Source organism: Octodon degus, unplaced genomic scaffold, assembly GCF_000260255.1.
Source record: "Octodon degus isolate 3935 unplaced genomic scaffold, OctDeg1.0 scaffold00032, whole genome shotgun sequence".
NCBI classification, from domain to species: domain Eukaryota; kingdom Metazoa; phylum Chordata; class Mammalia; order Rodentia; family Octodontidae; genus Octodon; species Octodon degus.
Window position 1 is genome coordinate 15,077,471 of NW_004524608.1, and position 26,168 is coordinate 15,103,638.

The following is a 26,168-nucleotide window of genomic DNA, read 5'->3' on the forward strand; positions in this document are numbered from 1 at the left end:
TGTTTAATATCTGCCCTGAGGGCAGAGCTGGCGCAGCATGTGGTACCAGGGATTGGACCAAGGTCCCCTGCACCCACCTAAACCTGCCTAAGCAGGTGCTTTAGACCACTGAGCTATCTCACTTGGCCTGTTGCAGGTAAATTTGGCTCTCCAGAGTTTAATAGCAGATTGGCAGGTAATCCCACCCAGCAGTTCTCCTTGATTTGAGAAGTTTTGCTTTGCTAGCTGGTGCTGGTTTTAAATTTTTCTCCACCTACTCTTTCATAATATTTGTTTTTCTCTATTCGAAAGGAAGCTGCATGGCCAGCGAGATAGCTCAGTGGTCTAAGTGCCTGTCAGGCAAGTGCAAAGCCCTGGGTTCCACAGTTACCACATGCTGCTGCAGCACCAGAACCCTGGGCAGGCCATGTTGGTCACAGAAACTGGCTGCAGTAGTGCACACCTGTAATCCCAGCACTGGGGAGGCTGAGACAGGAGGATCACTATGAGTCTGAGTTGCATAGAGAGACCTTGTACAAAAAAAAAAAAAAAAAAAAAGGAAGCAGCACAGGAGTTATAACAGGAACAAAACCCACCAAAGAAGTTCTAAATAAATCACATTCTTTCCCTATATCTTTTCCTCAGCAATTTGCCTTTTAGGGCTCATTTGTAAAAATAGTTTATATCTAGTGCTAATGTTCACACTTATAGGTACCAGAACCTTACAGGTGCTGTCTCTCTATGATTTAAAACTCTTGCTGTACATAATAGTCACCTTTTTCATAGTTTTGGCCAAGAACCAACAAAATTTTTGATTCATAATTTGTTAGATAATATTAGTAATTTTCACAAGTGTTTTTCTATTTTTCATGATAAAATCAGATGATGATGATTTTCCATGAACAACTGATCTCTGGAAGCTATTATGAAAAATAAAATTGATGTTTTAAAGGCACCTAAAATACCTCATATATGATATTGGTCCCCATACCACCCTTACAGTAGATATCAAGCATATTAAACTTTGGATGGCATGAATTATATAAAAATTAATCTCCATCTTAGAGTTCTAGCTTTTATTGCTATATGATGCCTGGTCTAGAGTCTACAGGATCCAAAGCAAATGTATCAGTTAGGGTTCACTAGAAAAACAGATTTAATATGGAAACACATGACATATGAAGATTTTCACTGGGTGTGGTGGTGAACGCCTGTAATCCCAGCATTGGGAGGCTGAGGCTAGAAGATTTCTATGAGTTTGAAGACAGACTGGGATACATAGGGAGACCGTGTCTCAAAAAAGCCAAAGCAGTTTGTACAAGCTTGGCACCTATGAAGAGGTCTTTAAATATTATAATAACTTCTGATATTATTGTTATCCCAGTGGAATGAGAGGGCAGAAAGTGGTTTGAAAAATATAATGAGAATCAAACAGGCAGTAATGAGGAAGATAATAATAATTCAAGGTAGTAGTATTGAGGGTTGGTTTAGAAAGTGTGCATAGTCGTTTTTATTTTTGCATAGTTACGCTTACCTGGCAGAAGAATATCTTGAAATTGACAGAACTCAATCAGCAGTAGTGATGGTGCAGTTCTTGAAAAATTCCAGTAAGATAAAAATTTTTAATTACAATAGAGAACATGCAGAGATAGTTAGCTATAGTTTTGCACTTTAAACCAAAGAGTAATTGATTTACATCCTGCAGCTCTAGGTGGTAATTTATTGTAGACATACATTTTTCACAAGTTTCATGATCTGTTGACTTTATTGTAAACTATATATATGAAACTTGTACCACATACTTCATTTTGAAATCCCAAGGTCACCATTCACAAAAAAGTGTGGCTCAGTGTGTCCCATCTACTTTTTTTTTTCTTTTCAAAGTTTTATTGATAAACATATAGCAATGAGACAGTTTCAAATCAAATCGAAAGTACAGTTTCAACAAATAATACACTGCATATATTCTTCTTAGTGGTTAATTGCTATACAAGATGCAGACTTGTGATCCTACTTACAAACACCATTAGAAAAAATCATTCTATTCATTAAGAGAATGCAACTATATATCTATCCCAACCACTTTGAATACACAGATACAAAATGGACATTCATAGTTATACCCCAATTTTTTTTTAAGTTCCGTTGTTGAATATTATAGGTGTGTAAACTCAGCAAAATATTCTAAAAGAGTCCAGAAGCCCATAATAGCATTGGGTCTTCTGTTTAATTGGCAATGTCAGAAATTATTGACGTGAGTCCCCCACAGCTCAACATAACAACATGGCTTTACTTCCTATATTTCATCTTCATACTTTTCTACTGGATGGTTAAGACCAAGGTAAAGCAGAACCTATGCAACAAGAGTTGTAGCTTTTTGGTTTGAGAAGGTCAGTGAAATGCCCTCAGGATTTATCCTGAGATCCTGTACCTCAGATTGTAGAACCTTTGTCAGTGCAGCCATGTGGATGAGTCACGGCCATTGCTTGGCCAATGTGCTCTCTATGAAAGCCTGAGAGAGTGTCTTCTCCTCATGTGACTCTCCTTAGGCACACTCCACGTCATCGATCGATTTCCTCTTTGGCCCCATAACCTTCTTGATCAGAAAATCTGGGACACTACCGAGGTACATGACGTTACAGTACAAGTTCTCATATGTCCTGAGTCTTAATTGACCTTAGAAAGGTAGGGCCAAAATATTGGCTTTCCTTGTAGCCCTCCTTTTTCTCTAATTTTGGTCTGCAAACTTAGGTTGTTAACCATCCAGAAGACAAGCTTATTGTTATTATCAAACGACTTACGTTATCAAGCTTAACCTCACTATTTCACTACATTTCAAACATCTTAGGCATAATAAGGAACAGGTATTTTTCATCAAGTATTGATATGTTGAACCTTAAGTCCCTACATAATATGATAAAGAACATTTAAAAATTAGATTATATTTTAACAATAGGATAAAGAATTCTATGCTTCTCATGTTTGCACATAAGTCCAAAAATCTCACCATATACAACCTTGAAGCAGGACTGTCCCACAGTATTCCTTTTCCTGTCCCCATCTACTTTTTAATTCAGCATTGGCATTGACACCCTCCCACACACAGTGCACTGGTGTTTACTCTTTTCCCACCTCGCCTTTACAGAAGATAGTAGTATCAGCTCCACGTAGTGACAGTAAGAGTTGCACGATTTCAACAGGTTCACTAAAGTTCCGAATCTGATGGCCATTCACTCATTGTTTACTCAGTAAGTATATACCAAGAGGATTTAAAGTGATACATATTATATCTCAGTCATTCATTTTCCATACTCCATGCGATTGTTAAGAGGTCACTCCCTTGAACAGAATTTGTTCTTGTTCTGGTATCTTTCTAAAGGAATATGTTACCCGCTCTGTCACAAAGATAAATATGTAATTCTTAGTTCACTAGAAGCTCTTATTAATAATATAGAAAGATTTCTTTTAGTTTCAAACTTTATATACAAAAGGATTTTTCTACTAAATCCTTTTTCTACAAAAGAATTTAGTAGAAAAAGTCGAAAATTACAAATAAACTAGATTGTAATTAATTTGACTATAATAAATTAAGTGTACATATATATACATTAAAAATATACAATATGTACAAGATATATAAAGAAATGCATAGCCATATATAACTATATAGTCAAATCATATGTATCTATCTATACATATATCTATAAGTATATCTCTATATAGGTTGACATTAAAGTTATATTTTAATTGAATGCATATATATATACACATACATATTCATATAGAGTAGATATCTATCTATCTATCTATCTATCTATCTATCTATCTATCTATCTATCTATCTGTTATGGTTTGTGTCTAGTTGTTCCCCTAGAGCCTCATGCAGTTATGGGGCAGACTTCTATAGAGTTTGTGATAAACTCATGATCCACAGGGATTATGGGTGTGAGTGCTGCTGGGATTATGGGTGTGAATACTACACCCAGCCAGGGGCAGATAGCCAGACTGCAACTTAAGGGAGACAGACTTGCTCTCTATAGCCATTATTGCCATTACTTCTGTTGGCTCTTGCTGTTTTGCCGTATTCCGCCACCATGAACTGCTGCCCTTTGCCACATGCCAGTCTGCCTTGGAGCCAACTTTGTATGAACTGAAACTTCCACAAGCTGTGAGCTAAATAAACTTTCTCTTCCTTCATTGTGAGCATTGGGTATTTGCTCCAGCAGTGAGAGAAGAATAACTGAGACAATATCCATGTTTTCTACCCAGTTTATAACTTGTTTACTTCTCCTTGCAGATCTGTCTAGATTAGAATATGACCTTAGAATTAACATCTTGACCATTTTAGGACATGTTAACCAACCTGTAGGTGTAGTCAGGACAGACCTTGTCCTAACTAGTGCTCATACCTCCCCTTCTCCTCTTTCCTGGTCCTCTGTCATCAAACCATACTTTAGGCATCTATCTCACCTGGCCCGTTCTGGTCTGATTGCTTCCTAGTGTGAATGTCCTTATGCTAATAGATGTCATTAGTTTTGCCATAGTTAATCAAAGTTCGAGCCTTGTAGGATAGACTTCTTGCCCTGACTGACTTCAGTAAGGCTCATCAACTCTCTTTCTATTAATTTCCCTCTTTTCATCTAGGCCTTTCATTGCTATTGTGTGCAGTGTGCACTGCAGGAACTTCAGGATATGGAGCTGTCATCTGCAATTTCCTTCAAATACTGGTGACTGATTGCTCTTCTTCTCCACTGAATGCTCTACTGTAGCGGAGGGAGGGTGCTGTAGATTGCAGGGCTTTAGTTCGTGGACAAAGGAAAAGGAAATCAGATCGCTGCCTGGAAAACAGCTCTCCACAGGATGGTCCCTCCTGGTCCTACCCAGGTCCTGTGTCTTCCAGGTCCGTTTTGCCTCATGATTCTGCTTCCTAAGCTGTGTAACACAGAGACCAAGTCTCTGTCAGGCTCCCATTAGATTAAAATGACTTCGAGTAAATACTGTCAGTTTATATGTCACTGGGACCAACTGAAATGTGAACACAAAACAGAAATACTATAGCATTACTTGGTAGTACAGTAGCATTCAGATGATTTAAAATTGGCTTAAAATCCATCTTTTACATTTTCATTAAACCAAGAATATGACATACATGAGCTCCCGTAGAATTCCTGGGCCCTGGAAATGTGCGTTTCATCCCCTAGCAATACCAGCTTGACCTCCGTTGTATCATCCGCCCTCCCACCTCTCTCACCTCACCGCTCTGTGCTGGGGAGCTGCCTGCCACTTAGCTATAGCCGCTCTCCTGACTGCGGGGAGGGCCAACCTGTTGGCCTGCTTTCTACCTTCTTTCTTGTTGTTCTCTCAATCACTAACTCTGGCAAATGTGGTCTTGTAAAACTTGAAGGTTTTTCTTTTAATAATTAGTCTTTTATTTTGGACTTTGATGAAATACTCCCAAATATATAATTAAGAAAAGCTAATGGGCAAATTATCATGATGTTATTACGGTAAAAAGAAAATGACAGTATATATTCTATGTAGAGAGAACTCAAAAATAAATTGGGGATTCAGATTCTATTTTCTGAAGATTTAATATCAGAATTAATCTAAAATAATATTTTATCCACAAAAGAGTTAATGTGGAATGGAAGGTATAATTATCTCCAAATCGAGAATCACCTAATTTAAAGTTTGTAGTGCTTCTTGTTTTGATATTAAAATATAGAAATGAGGGCTGGGGCTATGTGACAGAGTGCTTGGCTGACATGTTTGAGGTCCTGCGTTTTGTTCACATCACCACATATACGTGCACGCATGCGTGTGCACACACATGTACACACACATCGAAATGAAGATTAAAATAAGCTTATTACATCAGTGGATTCTAACCCTCTGACATAGGACTGAATGTAGAGTCCATGCTCAGTGTGAACCAATGGGCAAAAGGGAAAGTAGAATGATGGCCAACAAGGGCTAAGCGGTAATCCAAGGAGCACAACTTTCTGGCCTTAACTATCTTCAAAAGTAAAACTTTCTACTACAAATTCTTTCTACAAAGGATAAAAATGGATGAAATCTTTCTATATTTTGTTAAGACATAATTTTATGAAAAAGTCAGATATAGGCAGAAAAACAAGAAGCCAGGATAATCAAAAGCCAGATGTATTTTGTTTTTTTCTGCAAAAGATTTCCCAGTAGGCAGTTTTAGAGGAAAAAACTTAAAAATTAACTCCAGGTGCCATTTTCTGGCTATAATTTCTGGCTAAGTCTTGATTAATTTTTAGTGATTTGATATAATTAACAGACGCCTACACAGTGCTTGCTATGTGCAAGGAACGACGGCTCTGTGTTCATCTAATCTTCTTTACAGCCCTAAGGGGTAGATAATAATATGATCCTCATTTTATAAATGAAGAAACTGAGACACATCGAAGTTACTAATTTTCCCAAAGTCATGCAGCCATTAACTGGCAGTCAGGATTTGAACCCAGGTGGTTTGAACCCGTAGTCTATCATTTTAAACACCACCATAATGCCTGTTATCCTGACTGCTGCTAATTTTGTGATTTCCTCTCTTCTGAGAAACCTTGATTTCAAAATGTTTGCTTTAGGGTCATTGCAGTGGCTTTACTCCTGTCATGGTTTACTCAGAATTTTCCACAGGCAAAATTAATTGATCATTTAAAAAGTCTTTAATAGTACCTGCCTGCTCACCAGAATTTCTTTTATGTGCTAATGGTGCACATAGCTGACTGTGTCTGTCTTTTTATTCTTCTGAATATTCCCTCAGCATTTTTCTGAGTTAATGAACCACTATGGCTACACACTTCACTAGAAAACAGATCATTATGACAAGATTATGGTACAAACCAATAAAAATTTTCTTCTTTACTTCCTCCTTAGTGCCGCTCTTTCGTTAAGGAGACTGAAGAAAATATTAATAACTTCGATGCAGTCTTTTTATCTGTGAACATCATTGTTACAAGAAGAGAATTTCCAGATGCTTCCAATATTAAATCTACCACCCCCCAGAATCCAAACCTCTGCACTGACCTTTCCTGTTTGCTCCAGGCCAGGGTGGCCTCCTCCTGGGCCAGAGCCCCTCCTCCTCTCTCCCACCCATGGTTGTCTCAGCTTCTCTCCCAACACCATTTCTCCCCCTTTCTACAGATATTTTCTCCAAATACACCATTACGCCTTCCATCTAAAAAATATTCTTCTTTGACTCCACACCTTCTCTGTAAGATTTCATCATTCCAGACTAAATGTTTCATATTCAATATTTCTTCTCCCATTGTCTTTTTAAAATTTGTCTTTATTTTCTTTGACACATAAAACCATACCAAAAAATTTAAAAAAAAAAATACCTATTTTAGGGAATCATGCGATGTTTTGTTGCCTGTGTGCATTGTGTAATGTTAAAATCAGGGTAAACATCTTATCTCCTCATTTATCATTTCTTTGTGCTAAAAGCAGTCAAAATCTTTTCTTCTAGCTTCTAAAACTTATACAGTACTTTACTTCTATTTTTATCTGTCCTCATCCTACTGTACACAGCACATCGGAGCTTCTCACTTCTATATTGCTATAAATCAGTACTTGTAGGTCAGCTTCTACCAAGCCTCTAGTAGCCAATGTACTCTCAATTTCTGTGAAATCCACTTTCTTAGATTACTCGTGCATGAGATCGTGTGGTACCGGCCTTCTGTACCTGGCTTAGTTCACTCAACACAGAAACTCCTAGTTCCACCCATGTCACGAATGTCAGAATTCCATCCCTTCATGTGGCTGAAACGTGTTCTGTCATGTATGTGCATCACAGCTTCTTTATCGGTTGGGAAGGTGTTGCCATTGTTTCCATCTCATACTGTGGTGAATAGTACTGCAGTGTACGTGGACTGCAGGTGTCTCTTCAACATACTGATTTTGTTTCCTTTGGCTACATATCCAGCAGTGGGACTGTTGGATCATAGTTCTAATTTCGATTTTTTGAGGCAGCTGCATACTGTTTTCCATACAGGCTGTGGTAATTTTTGTTCCCAACAACAGTGTGCAAGGGTTTCCTTGTCTTCACATGCTCACTAACACTTGTTATCTGCAGTCTTTTTTGGACAGTAGCCATTTTTAGGGCATGAGATGATAACTCATCATGATTTTGATTGGCATTTCTCTGATGTTTAGTGGTGTTGAGTGTTTCTTTTTCTTGTTCTTGTTTGAACTATTTTGTCCCTGAACTCCACCAGCCTTGCAATTGCCAAAGTCATCCCTGACCTCCAGATACCAGTGGCTAACTCCCGTGGCCAATTCTTAGTTCTCACCTTGATTGGAAATATTGTGATTGAATTGACTGCTTCCTCCTCCTTGGAAAGGTTGGTATATTTGTTTTTAATAAGTTATTCTCACATTGTTTTTCTTTCTCAATGATGTCTTCTTCTCAGTAAACTAAGCTGGATTTTCTTCATCAGTCTATGTCCTAATATTTCGAGTGTCCCACGGACTATCCTCTAAGTACAGATACTCTATGTGATCTCAACTAATCCAATATAACTTTATGCATCATTTTTATGCTGAATAGTATCTATGGCCTAGAATTCTCCCTAAAAATCAAAACTTACATCTCCAACTGTCTCAGTTATAATGTGTTCAAGCTATAGTTTTGCCCTTTTTCCAAGCCTACTCTTTCCCTACATAAATGGAAATCTATCCTGTTAGTCCTCAGGTGAAAAGCTTTGGTTTCTTCTTTGATTTTTAACCATTCCCTCCCTCACATACACACACCAGGTCCCTGTGCCTCTACCTGCTAGCATGGGTAGAAATCTCTATGTTTAAAAGACAATCAGGACTATTAGCCTCTTAATCTCCCAGTTAATTTCTCTGCCTCCTACCTTCCCATTCCCACACTCCGGCTACAATATATTTCCCACATAATAGTCAGGATGATCTTTCTAAAACTTCTCAGATCATGTAATTCCTTTGCTGAAAATACATTGATGGCTCCCATCGCACTTTAAGTCCAAGTCCTAACTATGACATGGAAGACTCTGCATGACCGGCCTCCCTGTACCATGCCGGTATGCCTTGGATCTTATTCTACAACACTCCCCACTACTGATCCAGTCAGAACAGCCTGCTTCCTCTCCTGTGGACACCATAGTGTCCTCTCAGCCCTTTAGCCTGGCTGTTCCCCCTGCCTGAAGCTCTCCTTTCCCAGATGCCTATATAACTCATTTCTGCCCTTTCTTTATTGTCTCATGAAAATATATCTTACAAGAGAATGTACTTGTCCTGATTTAAAATTGTACCTACCTTCTCCACCATTATCTATTATCTTACATTATTTTTCATTAGCTTTATCAATTATCTTCACTTTCCCATCTAAAAATGTAAGCTCCATATTAAGCAAAATGAATTTGTCTGTTTTCTTTATTTCTTTAATCTCAGCATTTGGTTCAAGCCACTCAAAAGCATATCTACTGAATGAGTGAGTCAATGAGCAAGCTGTTTATAATTGTAACCTGCAATGTTCATGGTAAGGAGTGGAGAAAGGCAGGCTGAAGTAGGAAGTCCTAACAGATGGATGACCTTGGCTAGTGCTGTAAGCTGTGGGGAATTTTGCTTCCTCAGCTGTAAAATGAAGTGTTTAGATTAAATGGACACAAAAATCACCTGAGCTCTAAGAAATCATGATTGAATGACTCTGAGGTGTGATCCCTTTCAACTCTTCACTCTTCCTGACACTTCAGGTTTTGAAATACAACATCCTCAGTATATGTACTCCCTTCTTAATGAATAGTGAAAAGAGAGAAATTAAAAAAGATTACAGACAAATTCATTTTAACAATATCAACATATGACATGATCATTATGTAATATTTCAAGGCTCATGTTGAAAATAGACAATCCTCTAAAGAAGACATGACAGTTATTTTTTAATCCACCTGGCATTTCAATTAAGAAGGAGATAACTAATGTGTTTATCCCAGAATGCTTTCTTGGCTCATCCATATAAGCACATAGGGCTGTATCACAGCAGAAAATAGCTTACTAGTGCCAATTTGAGTAGGCAGCTCAGCTATAGAAAAATGCTAACATAAGTGATCAAAGTGAACACTGCTTATAAGGAATTAATATTATTTATGCATGTATACATCACCTAGTTCCAAACAATTTGTAATGAAAGGCACTAATGATACTGTGCTGGATATCTTTCCTTGAGTGAAACCCACCTGTCAACCTGACCTGAGGCCTGAGGATTTTCCTGTGTCTTCCTTATGGTTGGGTTCAGGCAAAGTAGAAATAGGAGAGCAGGGTGAAGGAGGAGAGTGAGGTTGAGAGGGCTGTCCCCCTGCTTAGCTACTCTGTCCTCTACCTCAAGTCTCAGCTCCTGCCAAATGTCTTTCTTACCCGCCTTGGTAAAGCAGATCAGCACTGCATGAGCCTTGGGATTGCTCTGCATTCCAACCCTCCTTTTCTAATTGTTCTTTCATTATATTCTTCTCTCTCCTAATTTTGGTTGTACCATCTGTTTCCTATTAGAGATCATTAAAATAGAAAATCAGTAAAAGAACGAGAAATTGGGAGCATAGTATATAGTTATGCCAGCAAACCAAGAGTAAAGAAAGCTATTTGAATCGAGCATGGTAAAAGAAAAGCAGTTAGCTCTTGCTTACTGATAACATACAAAGCACCAGCACATCAGGAGCTGACAGCATGTGTTGAAAGAAAGAATGCAGCCTACTTAACGGATAGCATTTTGAATAGAAGTTTTGTAAGAGTCTAAGTCAATCTCTGTATGATACTGCATCAGCATTTTTTAAGGTTGATAGCATAAAATTAATCCATGGTTCTTTAAGTTTTATACAGATAGTGAGAATGATGTCACATACAAGGTCATAAAAGTGAAAATACTTAATAGAGATTTGATTGGCACAAAAACTGAGTTTGGAAATTTGAAGAGCAAATTGTTCTCTCTATTAATTACATCTCCTAATTATCGACTTTCCTGATCAGATTTTTAAAAGTAATTATGTGATCATAAAATATTTTGTGCCCATTGTAAGTAGTTTTAAGAAATATAAGCATACAGAATACAATAAAAATCATACCAAACTTAAAGTATTATCAAAATAAATTTAGCAATGACTTTACATTCTCCTCATACAGGCATATTATTTTTAACATAATTTCCCAATTCATCAATATATCTTACATAGGTCCCTCTTTTTCCTACATATAATTGTTGTTGGCTACATAGTGTTTCATAGCAGTGTGCATTTTGCCAACAACATATTTAGGATGCTTATACCTTTTACTAGCCTTTTTGTGGTTTTTTTTTTTTTTTACTCTTTTAAGGCTGTGAGGAACATAGTTGGACATATTTGTGTCCTTGGTTATTTGTCCTGAAAAGGTTTCTTAAGATTTTGGCTAATTGTTTTCTTACTCTGATTCTCTTACCTAATTGCTTAGCAAAAATATGATAATTTACCCTTTGCCAGAAATTATGAGCTTGTTTGTCAACCTGGAAATTAGTGTCTGAAATTTAAAGTTAAGATCCTTATAAGTAACTGAAGTATGAACAATCTGGATTGTGGCCTGACAGAGGTTCATTAAGTTCAAATAAATTGGCAGACTGGTGGCAAAAATGACTTTCCCCACAGAATTAGAAAAAAAAATCTTAACATTCATACGAGCTCAGAAAATAGCTAAAGCCATCCTGAGCAAAAAGAGTACTGCCCAGTCTAAAATTATCCTACAAAGCCATAGTAACACACACACACACACACACACACACACACACACACACACTGTGCTACTGGAACAAACACAGATGTGTAGATCAGTGAAATAGAACAGAGAACAGAGAAGCTCGTGCACCTACAGCCTGATTTTTGACAAAGGGTGCAAAACTATGCTACTGAGGAAAAAGTATCTTCAACAAATGGTTCTGCTTATATGCTAAAGATTGAAACTAGATCCTTTTTTCCTCACACTGTAGTAAAGACAGATAAAAAAGGACCAAAGATTCATTATGAGACTGAAAAACTTGCAATCACTTAAAGAAAACATAGGGGAAAACTTTGAGGCTAAAGCATGAGCAAAGACTTCCTGAATAGGGCCTCAACAGCACAAGAAGGAAAATCAAGTATCAACAAATGGGACTATGTCAAATTAATATTCCTGCATCACAAAGGTAACAGTCAATGAAGTGATAAGACAGCCTAAAGAATGGGAGAAAATCTTTCCCAGCTATTCTTCTGACAGAGATTAATATCTAGAATATATGAATAATTCAAACAATTGAAAAAAAAGCCCAATCAATAAATGGGCAAATGAACTAAGAAGTCTCAAAAGAAGAAATACAAGTGATCACTAACTATAATAAAAAAAAGTTCAACATCTTTAACCATTAGGGAAATGCAAATCAAAGCTACACTAAAATTCCATCTCACTTTAGTTGGAGTGATTATCATAATGAATTCTAAAAGCAGTGAGTGCTGGCAAAGATGTGGGGAAAAGGAAAACCTCTTACACTGTGGAGGAGACTATAAAGTACATAATCTCTATGGAAACCTGTACAGTTGGAAAAACCAAAGACAGATGTGTCATTTGATGCAGTTGTACCACTCTTTGGTGTATCCCCCCAAGTGAAAAACATCATGCTATCATGACAAATGCATGCTCAGGTTTTTAGCCATGCCTTTCATGGTAGCTAGGCTGTGGAAACGGTCTGGAGGTCATCCATCCATAGCTGAACGTTCACAATGTGGTGTGTGTGCACAATGGAGTATTCCCAGCTATCAAGAAGAATGAAATCATATCATTTGCAGGAAAAATAGATGACACTGGAGACCATCATATTAAGTGAAATAAGTCAACTTCAGAAAGTTAAAAATTACATGGTTTATCTTATATAAGAAATTTAAAAATAAATAGAAAAACAAAAAGGACAAGAATCTAGAAGGTAGTCTTCTAGAGATAGAGAGGGAAATAAGAAGGAGAGGGAAGGGAGAGGAGGTGGTGGGAATGAAAATAGTAATAGTAATTATACAGATGTACCAATATAGTATCACAAATCTTATTCTGCATTACCAATATGCACCAACAAAAGTAATAAATAAGTAAATAAGCAAGAATAGCTTTCTATTTTGAAAACCAAAGATTTGACTTTGGTTTCTTGCCCATGTAATTTTCTCATCTTTGCATAATGAATTCTTTACAAAGAAATTCTATTGAAGTCAAATTTTTATTCAGAAACTTAAGCCAGCATTATGCAGAGGCATAGAGATCCCTATACTATCAGTCACAGAAGAGAGAACTTGGCTGGAATGTCTGGAGGATGTGAATGACTGTGTCCATTTCTAGCACAGGACATAGTTTGATTCTGGTTCCCATAAGCAACTTGACTCAAAGAAATTCTCTGTTTCCAACTTCTGTTGGGATTAAAGGCCTCTGCCTACCCTCATATGACTATATAATTCTGTCACTGATTGAAATGTTACATCATAATTATTCATAATTATTCAGCATCTTTGGAGTATATATATTCTCTTCATTGGATCAGTTTAGCAAATGTGCTCCTTCACTTCCCTTCTGCAAGAGGTGATTCAAGGCCCAAATGAATGCTACCAAGTAAGGGGTGTTTCTTACCTTCTAGAAGTTTGCAATAATATGTTAAAAATCATGTGGCAAAATACAGGTGACTATTAAATGGATTATCAATACATAATGGTTATGTGTTCAATCAGTGGTGATTTTATGTTACACAGATACCACCACTGTTATTAGTGAAATGAAATTTTACAAATTTAAAGTAAAAAGATCAATATTTTTGTCTTAAGTTGTCCTGTTATGTTTTCTTGTACACTAATGTCCTTTTGTGTGTGTGAGGTATATATTCCACACCCAAAGGAGAAAGGTGATCTCTGGCTAAGTAGAGGAGCTAGAGAAGGAAACTGGAATCTGGAAAATAGCATGAAAATGTGCTTTATCTTACTGACTTAGAGTGGATGGGACTGGATACTTTGAGCTTCACATTTTATATCTTCTGTGCATCTGTTTACATGTCATGGACTCCTGCTGAAAAAGTTATTACAGCTCTGGGGATAATGGCCTGGGAATGAGGTGCACAAGTCGCCTTGTTCAAAGATTTGCTATCACACAGATAGCTTGAAATTGGAAGCTAATTCTTTCTCCATTAAATGCTTTATCCTAACTCCCTGCTTTCTGCATGTCAATAAGAAATTCTTATTTCATGCTAAATTTAATCATTTTGTAATATTAGTCTAAGTTTTAGAGTTAAACTTTGCCGTATTCTCATACGATGACTATCATGCTTAGTAGTGGAGTTTTTCATAAGGAACAAATTGGAAGATTACAAAAATCAGGTAGGATATATAAAAAAGGTCTTAAACACTGGCAAATGGCATTATTTGGCACACAAATCTACATGGCAAATAGTTTCTTCTATTTACAACTTTACTGGCTTAACTTTACTAAAATGAATAAAATATGGGACTGTGGAAAGAACCTTTTACATTCACTACAAATCAGTAAGAGAAAATAGGAGAAAAGGAGGGCTTGTGTACAGGTGTGGTGGTGTACAACCATAATTCTAGTGCCCAGGAGGCTGAGCCAGGAAGATTGCTCTGAGGCCAGCCTGTGCTACCCAGTGAGTTCAAGGCCAGAGTGAACTGCACAGCCAGACTGTCTCAAAAAACGAAGCAAACAAAACAAGAGGACTTGTTTAGAAATCTCATGGAGAAGTCATGGGACCCATTTTAAAATCAAATCATTACTTCCACTGACCTATCACTAGAATGTTTTAAGAATAACTCAAAAAAACTAAAATCAGTGCATTTAAAATCTGTGTCTCAATGCATATCCCAAAGGGCTAGTTAAACACCCTTAGTCTTGACTTTAAATTGAGGCTTTCAAAAGCTAATAACGCTTGATCTAAATTTCCTGCTCCTATTAATTGATGAAAAATGAATGGAGCTGTCCTTAGGGAAGCATGCAGCTCAGCTTTACCATCCTGCAAATAAAACTTCTGGCCTCGTTCCCATCTACAACTTCGTTATTCTTGGACTGAAGAACTGAAGCAACTTCCACTTATCAATAGTGAGTCATTCAATCCTACTAGGTGCCAGATGTGATATAGGATTAGGGAACCTAATGATACATGTGAACAGCATAATGAAAAGTATGTGAAATAGTACATAAGAAGGAGGAGAAAGGGAGGGTGGAGGGAGGGCGAAACAGAGACAGAGAAAGAGATACAGAGAGAGATACACAGCTCATGTTATACTTGGGAAACATAATAGTGTTAATCAGCCAGAGCCTAGGGATGATGGTGGGGAGTGGTCAGTTCTGGTCAGAGTCTATTGCTATAATCTCAGATTTCAGGAGTGGAGTTGTTTTTAATTATAATAAAATCCCAGAGAAGAAGGTGGTTCAACCATCCTGGAGTAAAAGAAGTAATGGAATAGTGAGAATAGCAGGCTGAAGGAGTGTTCAGACAGATGCTAAAGTTATCTGAGAGCGAGCAGGGTACCTGGGATGGAGGAGGTGACTCAGATGTCTGAGTTCTTGTTAAATATTTGGAAGTGGCTTAGAGATCCATATAGGTCAGTCATAAGGGCAGGTAAAGGGTGATTCACCCAGACAGTGTAAACACCAAGGGAAGCTGGACGGTCACAAGGAAAGATATATTAGTTGTCTTAAAATAACAGTTAATAAGGCAAAAAATGGCCAAACCATTTTCCAGACCTATAACACAAAAGGTATCAGAATATGAGCATCCTTCAGTCAAAAGAATTTCAGCTAAACCAAAGAAATAGTGTCGTGTAGGTTTTAGAGGTGAGGGGTTTTATGGAGGACAACAGAAAGGCTCCAAGAAACCCAGTGAAAAGTACTGTGAAATAGTACATAAGGAGGAGAAGAAAGGGAGGGGGGAGGGAAGGAGGGAGGGAGAAACAGAGACAGAGAAAGAGATACAGAGAGAGAATGGGAATCACATTGCAGTATCAGCTGGGTGTACCAGAGTGGAAAGAACAGAAATAACTAACTGGCCCTGTAATTCTTCAAATCCAAGTAGCCTGGTGTCTGTCTGCTTAGTCAAGGGACTGTCTGCAATGGGACCAGTGATTTTGCCTTAGGCCAGTTCTGGGAGTAAGGGAACATTATTGATCTGTTACAGTCCATAGAAAAAAGTTCTTAAATTCAGTATCTGTTTTTTTATAAATTAAGTTTTGAATTAGATTGCATTCTGATAATGAAAGATCCTTATTGGAAATAAAAATAAAGCAAACTAGAAAGGTATAAAGAATAGAGATTGCTTATAATCCCCTAACAGAGATAATGTAACTATGGTTAACAAGTATCTGATGGTAATAGAATCCTTGGAATTTATTAGTTAAGACTCCTGAAAACACCATGTCAGACAGTTTCTTCTCTCCCCCATCAATCCCACCTCTCACATTTTCCTTTCTAGTTTGCTCTCTATTCTCCCTGAATTCAGACCTCACTCATCTCTGGAGTGGACGTCCCTGGACACTGAGCTAGTATCATTAAGTTAGTCATTAAGGTCAAAGCGATATTGTTTTATGGCTGCAGAGAAGTCTAGCTATGGCCAGGTACCTGGGATGCTTCTTTCTCACAGATCTCCTAAAAATCATTGGCCATGTTGCTAGGCAACTGGGGCACCCACTTAACTTCTCATTCCTGTGAGGAGTGGCTACACAGGGGAGAAAGCTAACCCAGTCTCTCGACCAGTCTCTCTGCTGCCCACCGCCTACTGCTACTCACCCATGAGGTCTCACTCTGTCTTTGAGCAGCAAGACCCCTTCTCTCTATCCACATACAATGCAGTGAGCCAGACTGTACAATGGGGCTCTGCCAAATACACATGCACTTCAATTGCTCGACACAGTGAAGTCTTGGGTAATGGTTTTGGTCTCCCTGAAAACAGTACCCATCCACCTCAGTTCTCTTACTTTGCCTCTATTTCCAGAGGAAAGAGGCCAAATAGGCCTGGGAAGAACAATGCTTTCAGCTCTTTGATCTTGATAAGCTTGACCTTTATTTAACCATGTAAACCAGGACGACCATACACCACAACCTTACTAATTTGTTCTTTTCCTCCTTCCGACCACTTACCTCCTGCCACTTCCCCAGAGACATAAAACTTACAATATCCTGCTGTCCATTAGCATAAATAAACCCATGCTTTTAAAGTAAAAATAGTTTCAGTACTATATTTGTTAAGGACTGCATTACCATAAGAGGATAAAAATATTCTTGAGTAACAGGTAGATCATACACTTTAGAGACAGTGACATGCTTTTACTATGGTTCCCTGAAAGCCAATTATTTGAGCCATAGATTAAAACCTGGGGACTCGGCACAAGTGACATTTGCCAGGACATGTACCTCTGTGCTTTAATTTATTTTTTTCTGTTGCCAATGTGTTATAGGCAGTTATAAAAATGAAAAAGATAAAATGCCATCTACATTCAGTCTTTGCTATATGAATCAATGGCTATGTTATAGCTTTCCCCCTTGTTTATATCTGTTGTTAATTTAATTTTTATGTAACATTTATGAAATAGATAAGAAAATACTGGGCTAAGAAAGAACAGAAATGGCAAGAAATGGAAATGAGAGATCTTCAGCGTCTAGAAGAACTGAAGAAATTACTGGCTGAACAATCAATAAAAGACAGAGAAAGGTAACAGAGAGATTTGGAACTGTATGATAATGGAGGCTGTGAATGGAATCTTCCATGATGTATTAAGATAAACAGTATCAAGGGGAACATTTTTATACTTAATGTATCCATTCAATATTTATATTCTCAAATGGATAAAGTGATTTCTATAATGTATTTTAAACTCTCCCTTTCATACATAAACCTCCAGTTTTCCATTTTGTTCCTCAGATCGCTTCCTAGGTAAAGCTCTCACTGAGGGCTTTATAGCATTTGATTGCCCACTGCATGCATGAAGTGATGCTGGATGCTGCTGCAACTGAATGTTTTTGACCCAGGAGGAAAACATTATTTTTATAGGCAGAAAGGTTTGTTTACTGTGGCTGAGGCTGGGAGAGACAGTTCAGAGCCGGTCAGTCCTCATAATATACTTATTCACTCCAGTTATGAAAAATGTTTTAGAATCATAATTTTAGAGCTAGAAAGGACATTTGAGATTAAACAGTCAAATCTCCTCGTTTTTTACATTATTTTTCCAAGATTACTGTATCAGTCAGGGCCAAACAGAAAATGCAGATAGCATTGTAATTTGAACAGGAAAAGGTTAGTATTGAGAATTAGAAACTTTACCAGGAAATTCCTGTTGTGCAAAGCAGCGTGGATGACTCCAGGCGCTGTCCAAGGGCTGGAAGAGACAGGTTCACAACTGTGCCACTCTCTCCTTGGCTGAGATTTGGACCTCATGGAGAAGCTGTGGTCTTGGCCCTGTGCGTGGTGAGAAGCTCTTGGGTAGGGAAGCTGGAGCATGTTCATAGACACTGGTCAAGCTAGAGGTACCCTACCTGGGTACAGGCAGGCCTGGGCTGGAATGTCACTGCTGGAAGGTTGCAAAACTCAACAGAAATCTGTTCATGACATACCTCTGAAATTTGATGAGAAAAGAATAACTTTCTATTGCTATTGGAACATCAAGGACAAACATGACACCAATTATCCCCTTCAGTATTGCAGTGTCCTTTCCCTTTTCTGATGCAGTGAAATACTTTTGCTGGCTTCAAGGAGATATGGAGAATCCCACTCTATTTTCACACAGCTGATAATGAAGGGTGGATGTAGAGCTGAGAGACAATAAGTTGGTAATTTGCATAGCTTTCTCATTTAACTAGCTCCTAGTTGTCTTTCCACAGCTCTCATTTCATAGCTCAAATTGCACACCGTAAGTTTTCTTTGAGTAGTAGGCATCTCAAATGTATTGGTCTAAATTAGACATGATGAGACAATTGCCCCAAACTCTCATTATTTTCTGTTTAATTTTGGAGTGAAACTGAAAGGGCCCTAAAAATTAAAACCTATTATAAAATTACCGCTCGAACTTATATAACGTTAGAAGACATAACAATGTTATATGACATTTTCACTCATAGCTAGGAAGTATCCTTTGTGACAATTATTTGAAATTTTAGTCACCAAGATTCCAGAGTCAATCAGAAGTTACAGATAAATGTTAGCTATTCCTAAAGATATTCTAGGTGAAAATGACATTTACCATGCAGTTTAGATCTCACTTTTTTTTTTCTTTTTTTTTTTTTTGTATCTTAGAGAAGGGTCCAGAGGGTATTCAGGGTCTCACTACTAGATTGGACTCATAGGGATCCACCTGTTTTACAGCCTCCCAAAGAGCTGGGATTACAGGCATGCACCCCCACGCCCAGTCTACCATGCAGTTTAGAGCTGTAGAGTTAAGCATCATCTGCTGAGAGAACAAAAATACATTGAAAGCAAGGCTCAAGGTTAGGAGGTCAGGCAACCCACAGGAACCCAGACCAACAAGTGCAGTCCAGTATCCACGCAGACCCCAGAACATGGGCCATGCGGTGCTTCAGGAACAGGGAAATAGAAAAGCCCTCAAAAGCGAAATAGTGAGGGGCTAGGGAAAGGCAGGGGTCAAAATACTGGTTGGGCAGTGTACAACTATTCTGGGAAAAGAAAAGAAAGCTGCAGGAATTAAAAGGGGTGGGCAAAACAGAACAGATGTGGAGTCCCAGCATTAAGAGACATGCTTCTAATAGAATCATCCCTCGTAGCAGGGAGCTGCTTTGATTACAGAGTCATTTCAGTCTTTTGCTTCCTGTCCCCGTAATTATCAAGATTAGCTGATTCAGAACTTCAGCTGAATAGAAGAAAAAGAAAATCAGATTAATCTGCTTATATAACAGGAAAAAGAAATAGCCCTTACAGCATAGCAAAAAGTACTAATGACTAGGAGGCATAGAGCAGGCTTTTATTCTTAACTCTGCTTTAGCTAGTGTATGACCTTGAGAAAGTCAGGTCATTTCATCTCCATGAGGCTGTGTTTTGTCCTCTGGAACATTGAACTGGATAGCATCTGAAGGCTACATGAGCTGATCAGCTTTTAAGGGCCAGTGATCTATTACGCTCAACTCCTGTGATGAAGTACTGCAGAGTTGGATCATTGCAGGCCCAGCGCCAGCGTGATGATGGGAAATCAGTGAGGAAAGGTGTTCAAATATCAGGATGTATCCGAGGAATAAGTCTCAGGAGAATTGTGATATTGCAAACAGCAGTATAGTCCTTTTTCTGTGATTAAGGGATATGGAGTTCAACTCATAAAAATTGCTGATAGCTTTTGCTTCTGACAATAACCAGAAATTGTGCTCCTTTGTAGCCATCTTGGCACTGAGAACTTTGGTTGACTGGTTAAAAACATTTTCCTGTCATAGTGAAATACAATTCACAAAATTCCTACTTGCTATTTTAACTGGAAGCACATTTTTATGTCAAAATAAGAAGGTTTGAAATAGTTTCCAGTTCTGTCTTCAGGGTACGCACACATAGCCTTGAGGGTTTGAAAGCTTGTCATTTACTTCCTCTTTGTAGTTTTAAAGATTAGAATTCCTAAAGATGACATTCATAAATAATCTAATAGCTGAACAATATAAAATTTACCTTTGGAGGTGAAAGATTATTGAGTATTAGCAGTTTCATGCGATTGAATATAATAAAAAGATATAGTAATTTAGTTTATTGAATTTCTTTTCTCAGTTGCAATATTTCTGTTGCCCTTTTTGTTTTATTGAAATTGTTTCTAACAAAGTTTCCACTCACCATTTAATTTCCTAAATCCTTATGTTTGTTTTTCCATATGCTATTGAGGGTAAGAGGGCAGGCTCTAGAATCAGATAGTTAACATTAGGATTTTAGCTCTATACTTCATAGGTCATACACATGTAAGTTATTTAACCTCAGTGCTTCAATTTTTTGTTTGTACAATGAAGTTACAAATACTCTACTCAAGGCTGGGAATACCTCTGAATGGTACAAGTGCCTGCCTGGCAGGCATGAGGTCCTGAGTTCAATTCCTGATACAAAAATACATACATACATACATACATACATACATACATACATACATACATACTATGTACTTATATGATTGTTGCAAAGATCTAATGAATGCAACATATTGTCCTGGAACATAAGTATTCATTAAATATAAGTGATTCCTATCACTTAACATTTTTAAAACGTGTGATGCCTCTGCCATAATTTTTTCTAAAAATATTTAAGCTTTTAAAATATTTCATGTAGCACATGTAACAGTGAAGGCATTCTGATAAATGCCTTGATAAAAATTAAAACATTTAAATTAAAGCAAAAACATAAAAGCAGGTTGCTCGTTGATCACCACCTTCATGCAATCTCTTTTCCAGAGGTCACTGATGTTGTTTTTTCTTATAAGGGCACTAATCCCCTCGTGAGGGCCTCTCCCTTTCCAAAGCTTTGTCTCAAATGCCCTTACCTGAGGGATGAGACAGTCAGTGTGTGACTTGGGGCCATGCTTGTGTGTCACTTTTTGAAGCACTTACACATATACAAATTGCCTGCTTACTACGGACTGTTATTTGTTGCTGCTAGCATAGAAGGTCTTTGTTCCAGTTAGAAAAGGTGGCCTCCTCTGGCAGGAGAGTACACAGAAGCTTCTGTTTCCAGTGGACAGCTTGGGGAAAAGCTCCTCTTCGGAACCGTGGCACAAAGTTTGGCAAACAGAGACAACACTAAGCACCATTCTACGTATACCTCTGGCCAAGAGTCATTTTTATAAAGCAAAACTTCACAGTGATACATAGGATCCCTGTAAATAAACCTACCTTTCTTTTAAACAAATGTATAGTAGGTATACCTTTCCTAAAAATCAGCTCTGTAGCCATCTGGAATTTATTTTCATGAATGATGTGAGCTAAGTGTCTGAATTCCATTTTTTCTAATTAGGTAGTCAACTATCTCAATAATGATTACTTAATGATTCATTCTTACCCACTTATTTGAAATACAATATTTATTATCTATTATATTTCTAATTATACTTTTATACCCATATGAACTCTTGATTTGCTTAAATGAAAGCTGATCTATATTTATATTTCTATGTGATACCATGCTGTTTCAATCATTCTGTTTTGCTATCTAGTAGAACAAATGTTTGCCCCTTATTGTTTTCAAAGATAGTTATTCTTAAATCAAATTTCATCTAAAAATCCTGTTGGAGGGCTGGCTTGATAGCTCAGAGGACTAAAGAGCTTGCTTAGGCATAGCCCAGTGGCCAGGGTTCAATCCCTGGTATGCTGTGCCAGCCCTGCCCCTGGGGTACACTGAGATAGAGATTGAGACTGGCGCGCACCTGTAATCCCAGCACTTGGGAGACTGAAAACAGGAGGATCATTATGAGTCCAGCCTACATAGTGAGACCCTGTAGACTCTGTAGGCCCTGTACTAAATACATTTTTTAAAAATAAAAATAAATAAATAAATAAATATATGAAACAAAAATCCTGTTGGCTTTTTGCATTAAAATCTCATTCAGAGTTAACACATACATCAAATTTATTCTACAGTGTAAGCATGTGCTTCTGAGATAGCTCTCTAGTTCTATCCTTTTCAGAGAGCTTTCACAATGTTTTATAGATTTTTCTGGTGAAAATAGGAAATTATTTTGGAATAGGCAGAAATTGGTAACCAAGAAGCCAAGTAAGTTTCTTTCAGTATAGTCTGCAAAAAAGATTTCTACCCTAAGAAAATTTCAGTAGGGATGAGAAGGGATATGAAATCTGACAAATATTGATAAAGTATTTGCATTAGTTCACTTTGGTGACTTATTTCAAGGGAGATAGTTTGAGAGAAGACAAAAAAAGAAATATAATCTTGAATATGAGTTTTTGTGGCCTTTTGGTTGAAATCTTTAGTTGTTTTTGTTTCAGTCTGCTTTATTTGACAACAAATACACTTGAATATTGTGGGCTTTGTTTTCTTTTCTGTGTATCTCTGCCTACATTCCACAAAATTTGAAATGACATTTTGATGATCTAATATCTAAGTAGCTTTGATTTTAGTTTTGCTGTTTAACAGTACATGGGTGGATATCAGGGTGCTTATGAAATGTGACATCATTTTTTCATTTCAGTTCTTCACTCTCCACATCTTTTCCTAAACATATGCAAAAACTCAGCATGCTTTTTTGGAAACTGCCAAACACTTTGTAAACATTTAATACATTTTATTGTTGAAGAACAACTTATTTCACAAATTTTAAGAGTGTAATTTTAAAACCTATGATAAGTTCATTGTTTGTATATGAGTTTTTGTTTCAGTCTGCTTTACTTGACAACAAATACACTTGAATATTGTGGGCTTTGTTTTCTTTTCTGTGTATCTCTGCCTACATTCCACAAAATGATCGCCTACAGATCATTGCCATCGCTCTACTTCTGGCTGCAAATAACTAATCTATTTCAGCCAAAACAGATTTTCCTTTTCTGGAAATTATAGGCAAATGGAATGTATATGGATCTTGTCCCTTTGTGTAATGTGTTTAAGGCTTACCTATGTCAAGGAATACATCACTGATTTTTCCCTTTTTATTGCTAAAGAGTGTTCCATTTTGATACTACTTTTCAAATGTTTTGCAAAGCAAGGTAATTTTCCCCCTTTGACAAGAGATTAATACTAATGTATTCATGATGGTTAAAGAAAGCAAGTTTTACAATTTATATGAAGTATGGAATCAATTCTACAAAAGACATTAGTTTGTATTGAGATTGAATCCTCTCAGTAGTCCCAAGTGTATGAAGAATAGCAACTTTGCAGTTTTTCTGCAACTGATCTGAGTTTTCCTACGAGCCCTCCTTATGCAGGGTAGAGCAGAGAGATGCAAACTTTTGTGTAAGAGCATCTCAAGTGCTTTCCTTCCAGCACAGCCTCGGTTCAGGCCATCTTTTCCTGGGGTAAGGATCAGACTGTAATCCCAGCTAGTCCCAAGGCAGCCTCTTCCGAGCTGAGAGTGGACTTCCTGGTCTGCCAGCATCTTCTGCCTCTCCTCTGGGTCTTCAATGTCCTCTCCCTCCCCAGCACATAAAACAGTACTGTCCAGCATAAATAGTATGTGAGCCACATAAGTAATTTTAAATTTTCTGGTAGCCACATCTGAAAAAAAAGATCTTCATTCCAGCCAGCACCCAGGCCAGGTGTGTGAGTAGGACAGCCCAGGGCCCCTCATTCCAGCCAACTCCCAGGCCTGGTGAGTGTGTGAGACTGCCCGCTAGCCACAGGATCCTCATTCGAGCCAACGCCCAGCCCCAGTGTGTGTGGGGAATCACCTAACCACCCACCAGATCCTCATTCCAGCCAGTACCAAGGCCAGGTGTGTGTGTGTGTGTGTGTGTGTGTGTGTGTGTGTGTGTGTGTGTGTAACTTCTTCCATCAGACAGGCCTGGTGTGGAACCCTGGGAAAGAACTCCCTGCAGACAGGCTAGAGGCAAGACCCATCCAGCTAATCCAGGAGCAGAACATCTTGCCAGAGTGGCACAGCAGGTTTACTTTCAAGAGCTGCAGCAGAAAGAACTGGAGCACAACAGCCAGACCCAACTCACACTCATCTGGGTGAGTTTGAACTTGTTAACTGCAGATCTGATACTAAAGTAATAACTGCAACAAAACTCTACACCAAAGTTCACAAGACAGTGCTATACAAAATGACAAAGAGAAGGAGCACCCAGAACAAATGCAGGAGACAATAGTATAAAAGAAATTGGAAAGCACACACCTGAAATCTCTGAAATAATAGAGTCTGAAGTAAAGTAATAACTACAAAAAGGTATAGAGGAAATCAGATTAGAAATTATTTCTGAAGTAAAAAAAAGAAATGATAACTATAATGAAAGAATTACTAAGTGCTTCTAAAGAAAACACTGATAAAAAATAGAGGAGAATAGCAAAATGATGGAATCCTTGAATGAGCAATATAGAAAAGAAATAGAATGCAAGAAGCAGATTCAAAGTGATGTTCAGGAAATTAAAATCCTGGCAAAACCATTTGAATGAAAGTGAAAATAGACTTTCAGATCTTGAAGACACTGTTGCAATTAAAAGATCTCTTAAAACAACTAGGATGCAGGAAAAAATAATTCAACATCTGCAAGACAATGCAAAGATGAACAACATAAGACTAATACACATCAGTGAGAAAGAAGGAGTCAATACAAATGATATAAAAAGAATATGGGCAGAAGTAATAGCAGAAAACTTCCCAAATATGGGGAAACAATCTGACATTCACGTAACCAAAGCATATAGAACTCCAAATAACATCAACCAGATTAAAACCACACCTAGACATATAATAATCAAGATCCCAGAAATTCAGCACAGGAACAGTATACTAAAAGACGCTAGAGAAAAGAAACAGATCACATTTAAAGGAAAACTCATCAGAATAATGGCAGATTTCTCTTCACAAACCATCAAATCAAGAAGAGCGTGAAACAAAGTACTACAAATCTTGCAAGAAAACAAATTCCAACCCAGACTGCTATGCCCTGCAAAACTCTCAAGTTTAATGGAGAAGTGAAATACTTCCATGACAAAGAACAACTAAAGAATTTCATGATGACAAAGCCAACTGTACACAGACTATTAAAAGATTTTCTAGAGAGGGAGCAAAATGACCACAACTCCATGAATGAGAATGGAAAGAGCAGGTAAATAACATGTCAAACATAAGTCAGTACGTCTCAATTATAACCATCAATGTAACCAGACTCAATTCATCAATTAAAAGAAATAGACTGGCAGGGTGCATTAGAAAGCAAAATCCAACAATATGCTGTATAAGACTTCATCTTTCAATTGACATCTCTCCAGATGGTAACTTCAATAGTTCTATGATTAGTGCCTCAGGAACACAATTGTTTTCATGAATCATAAATAATGCTTTGTCCTGGCTTTAAGGCTTTGACTTAGAAATGAGTTTTCTGCAAGATTAGAATTCAGTGTAGATGCTGCCAAAGTCCTTATCATTTTGAATGTGGAGAAATTAGAGAAATCATGTACTAAAAAAAAGGTATTTCGTACTATACATCTTAGTTTTGGAATACATCTATGAAATAAGCATCTGTACATTGTTCTCAAATTC

General features: G+C 37.6%; 1 protein-coding gene across 1 annotated transcript in view; it reads left to right on the top strand.

Annotated features, from left to right (window-relative positions):
• Ccdc148 (coiled-coil domain containing 148) overlaps nucleotides 1–26,168 on the top strand; it is a 356,635-nt gene that overhangs the window by 273,019 nt on the left and 57,448 nt on the right. Inside the window, exon 13 of the mRNA XM_004629903.3 lies at nucleotides 17,586–17,704. Coding sequence (XP_004629960.2) covers nucleotides 17,586–17,704 — 119 coding nt within the window. The remainder of the gene's footprint in view (nucleotides 1–17,585; nucleotides 17,705–26,168) is intronic.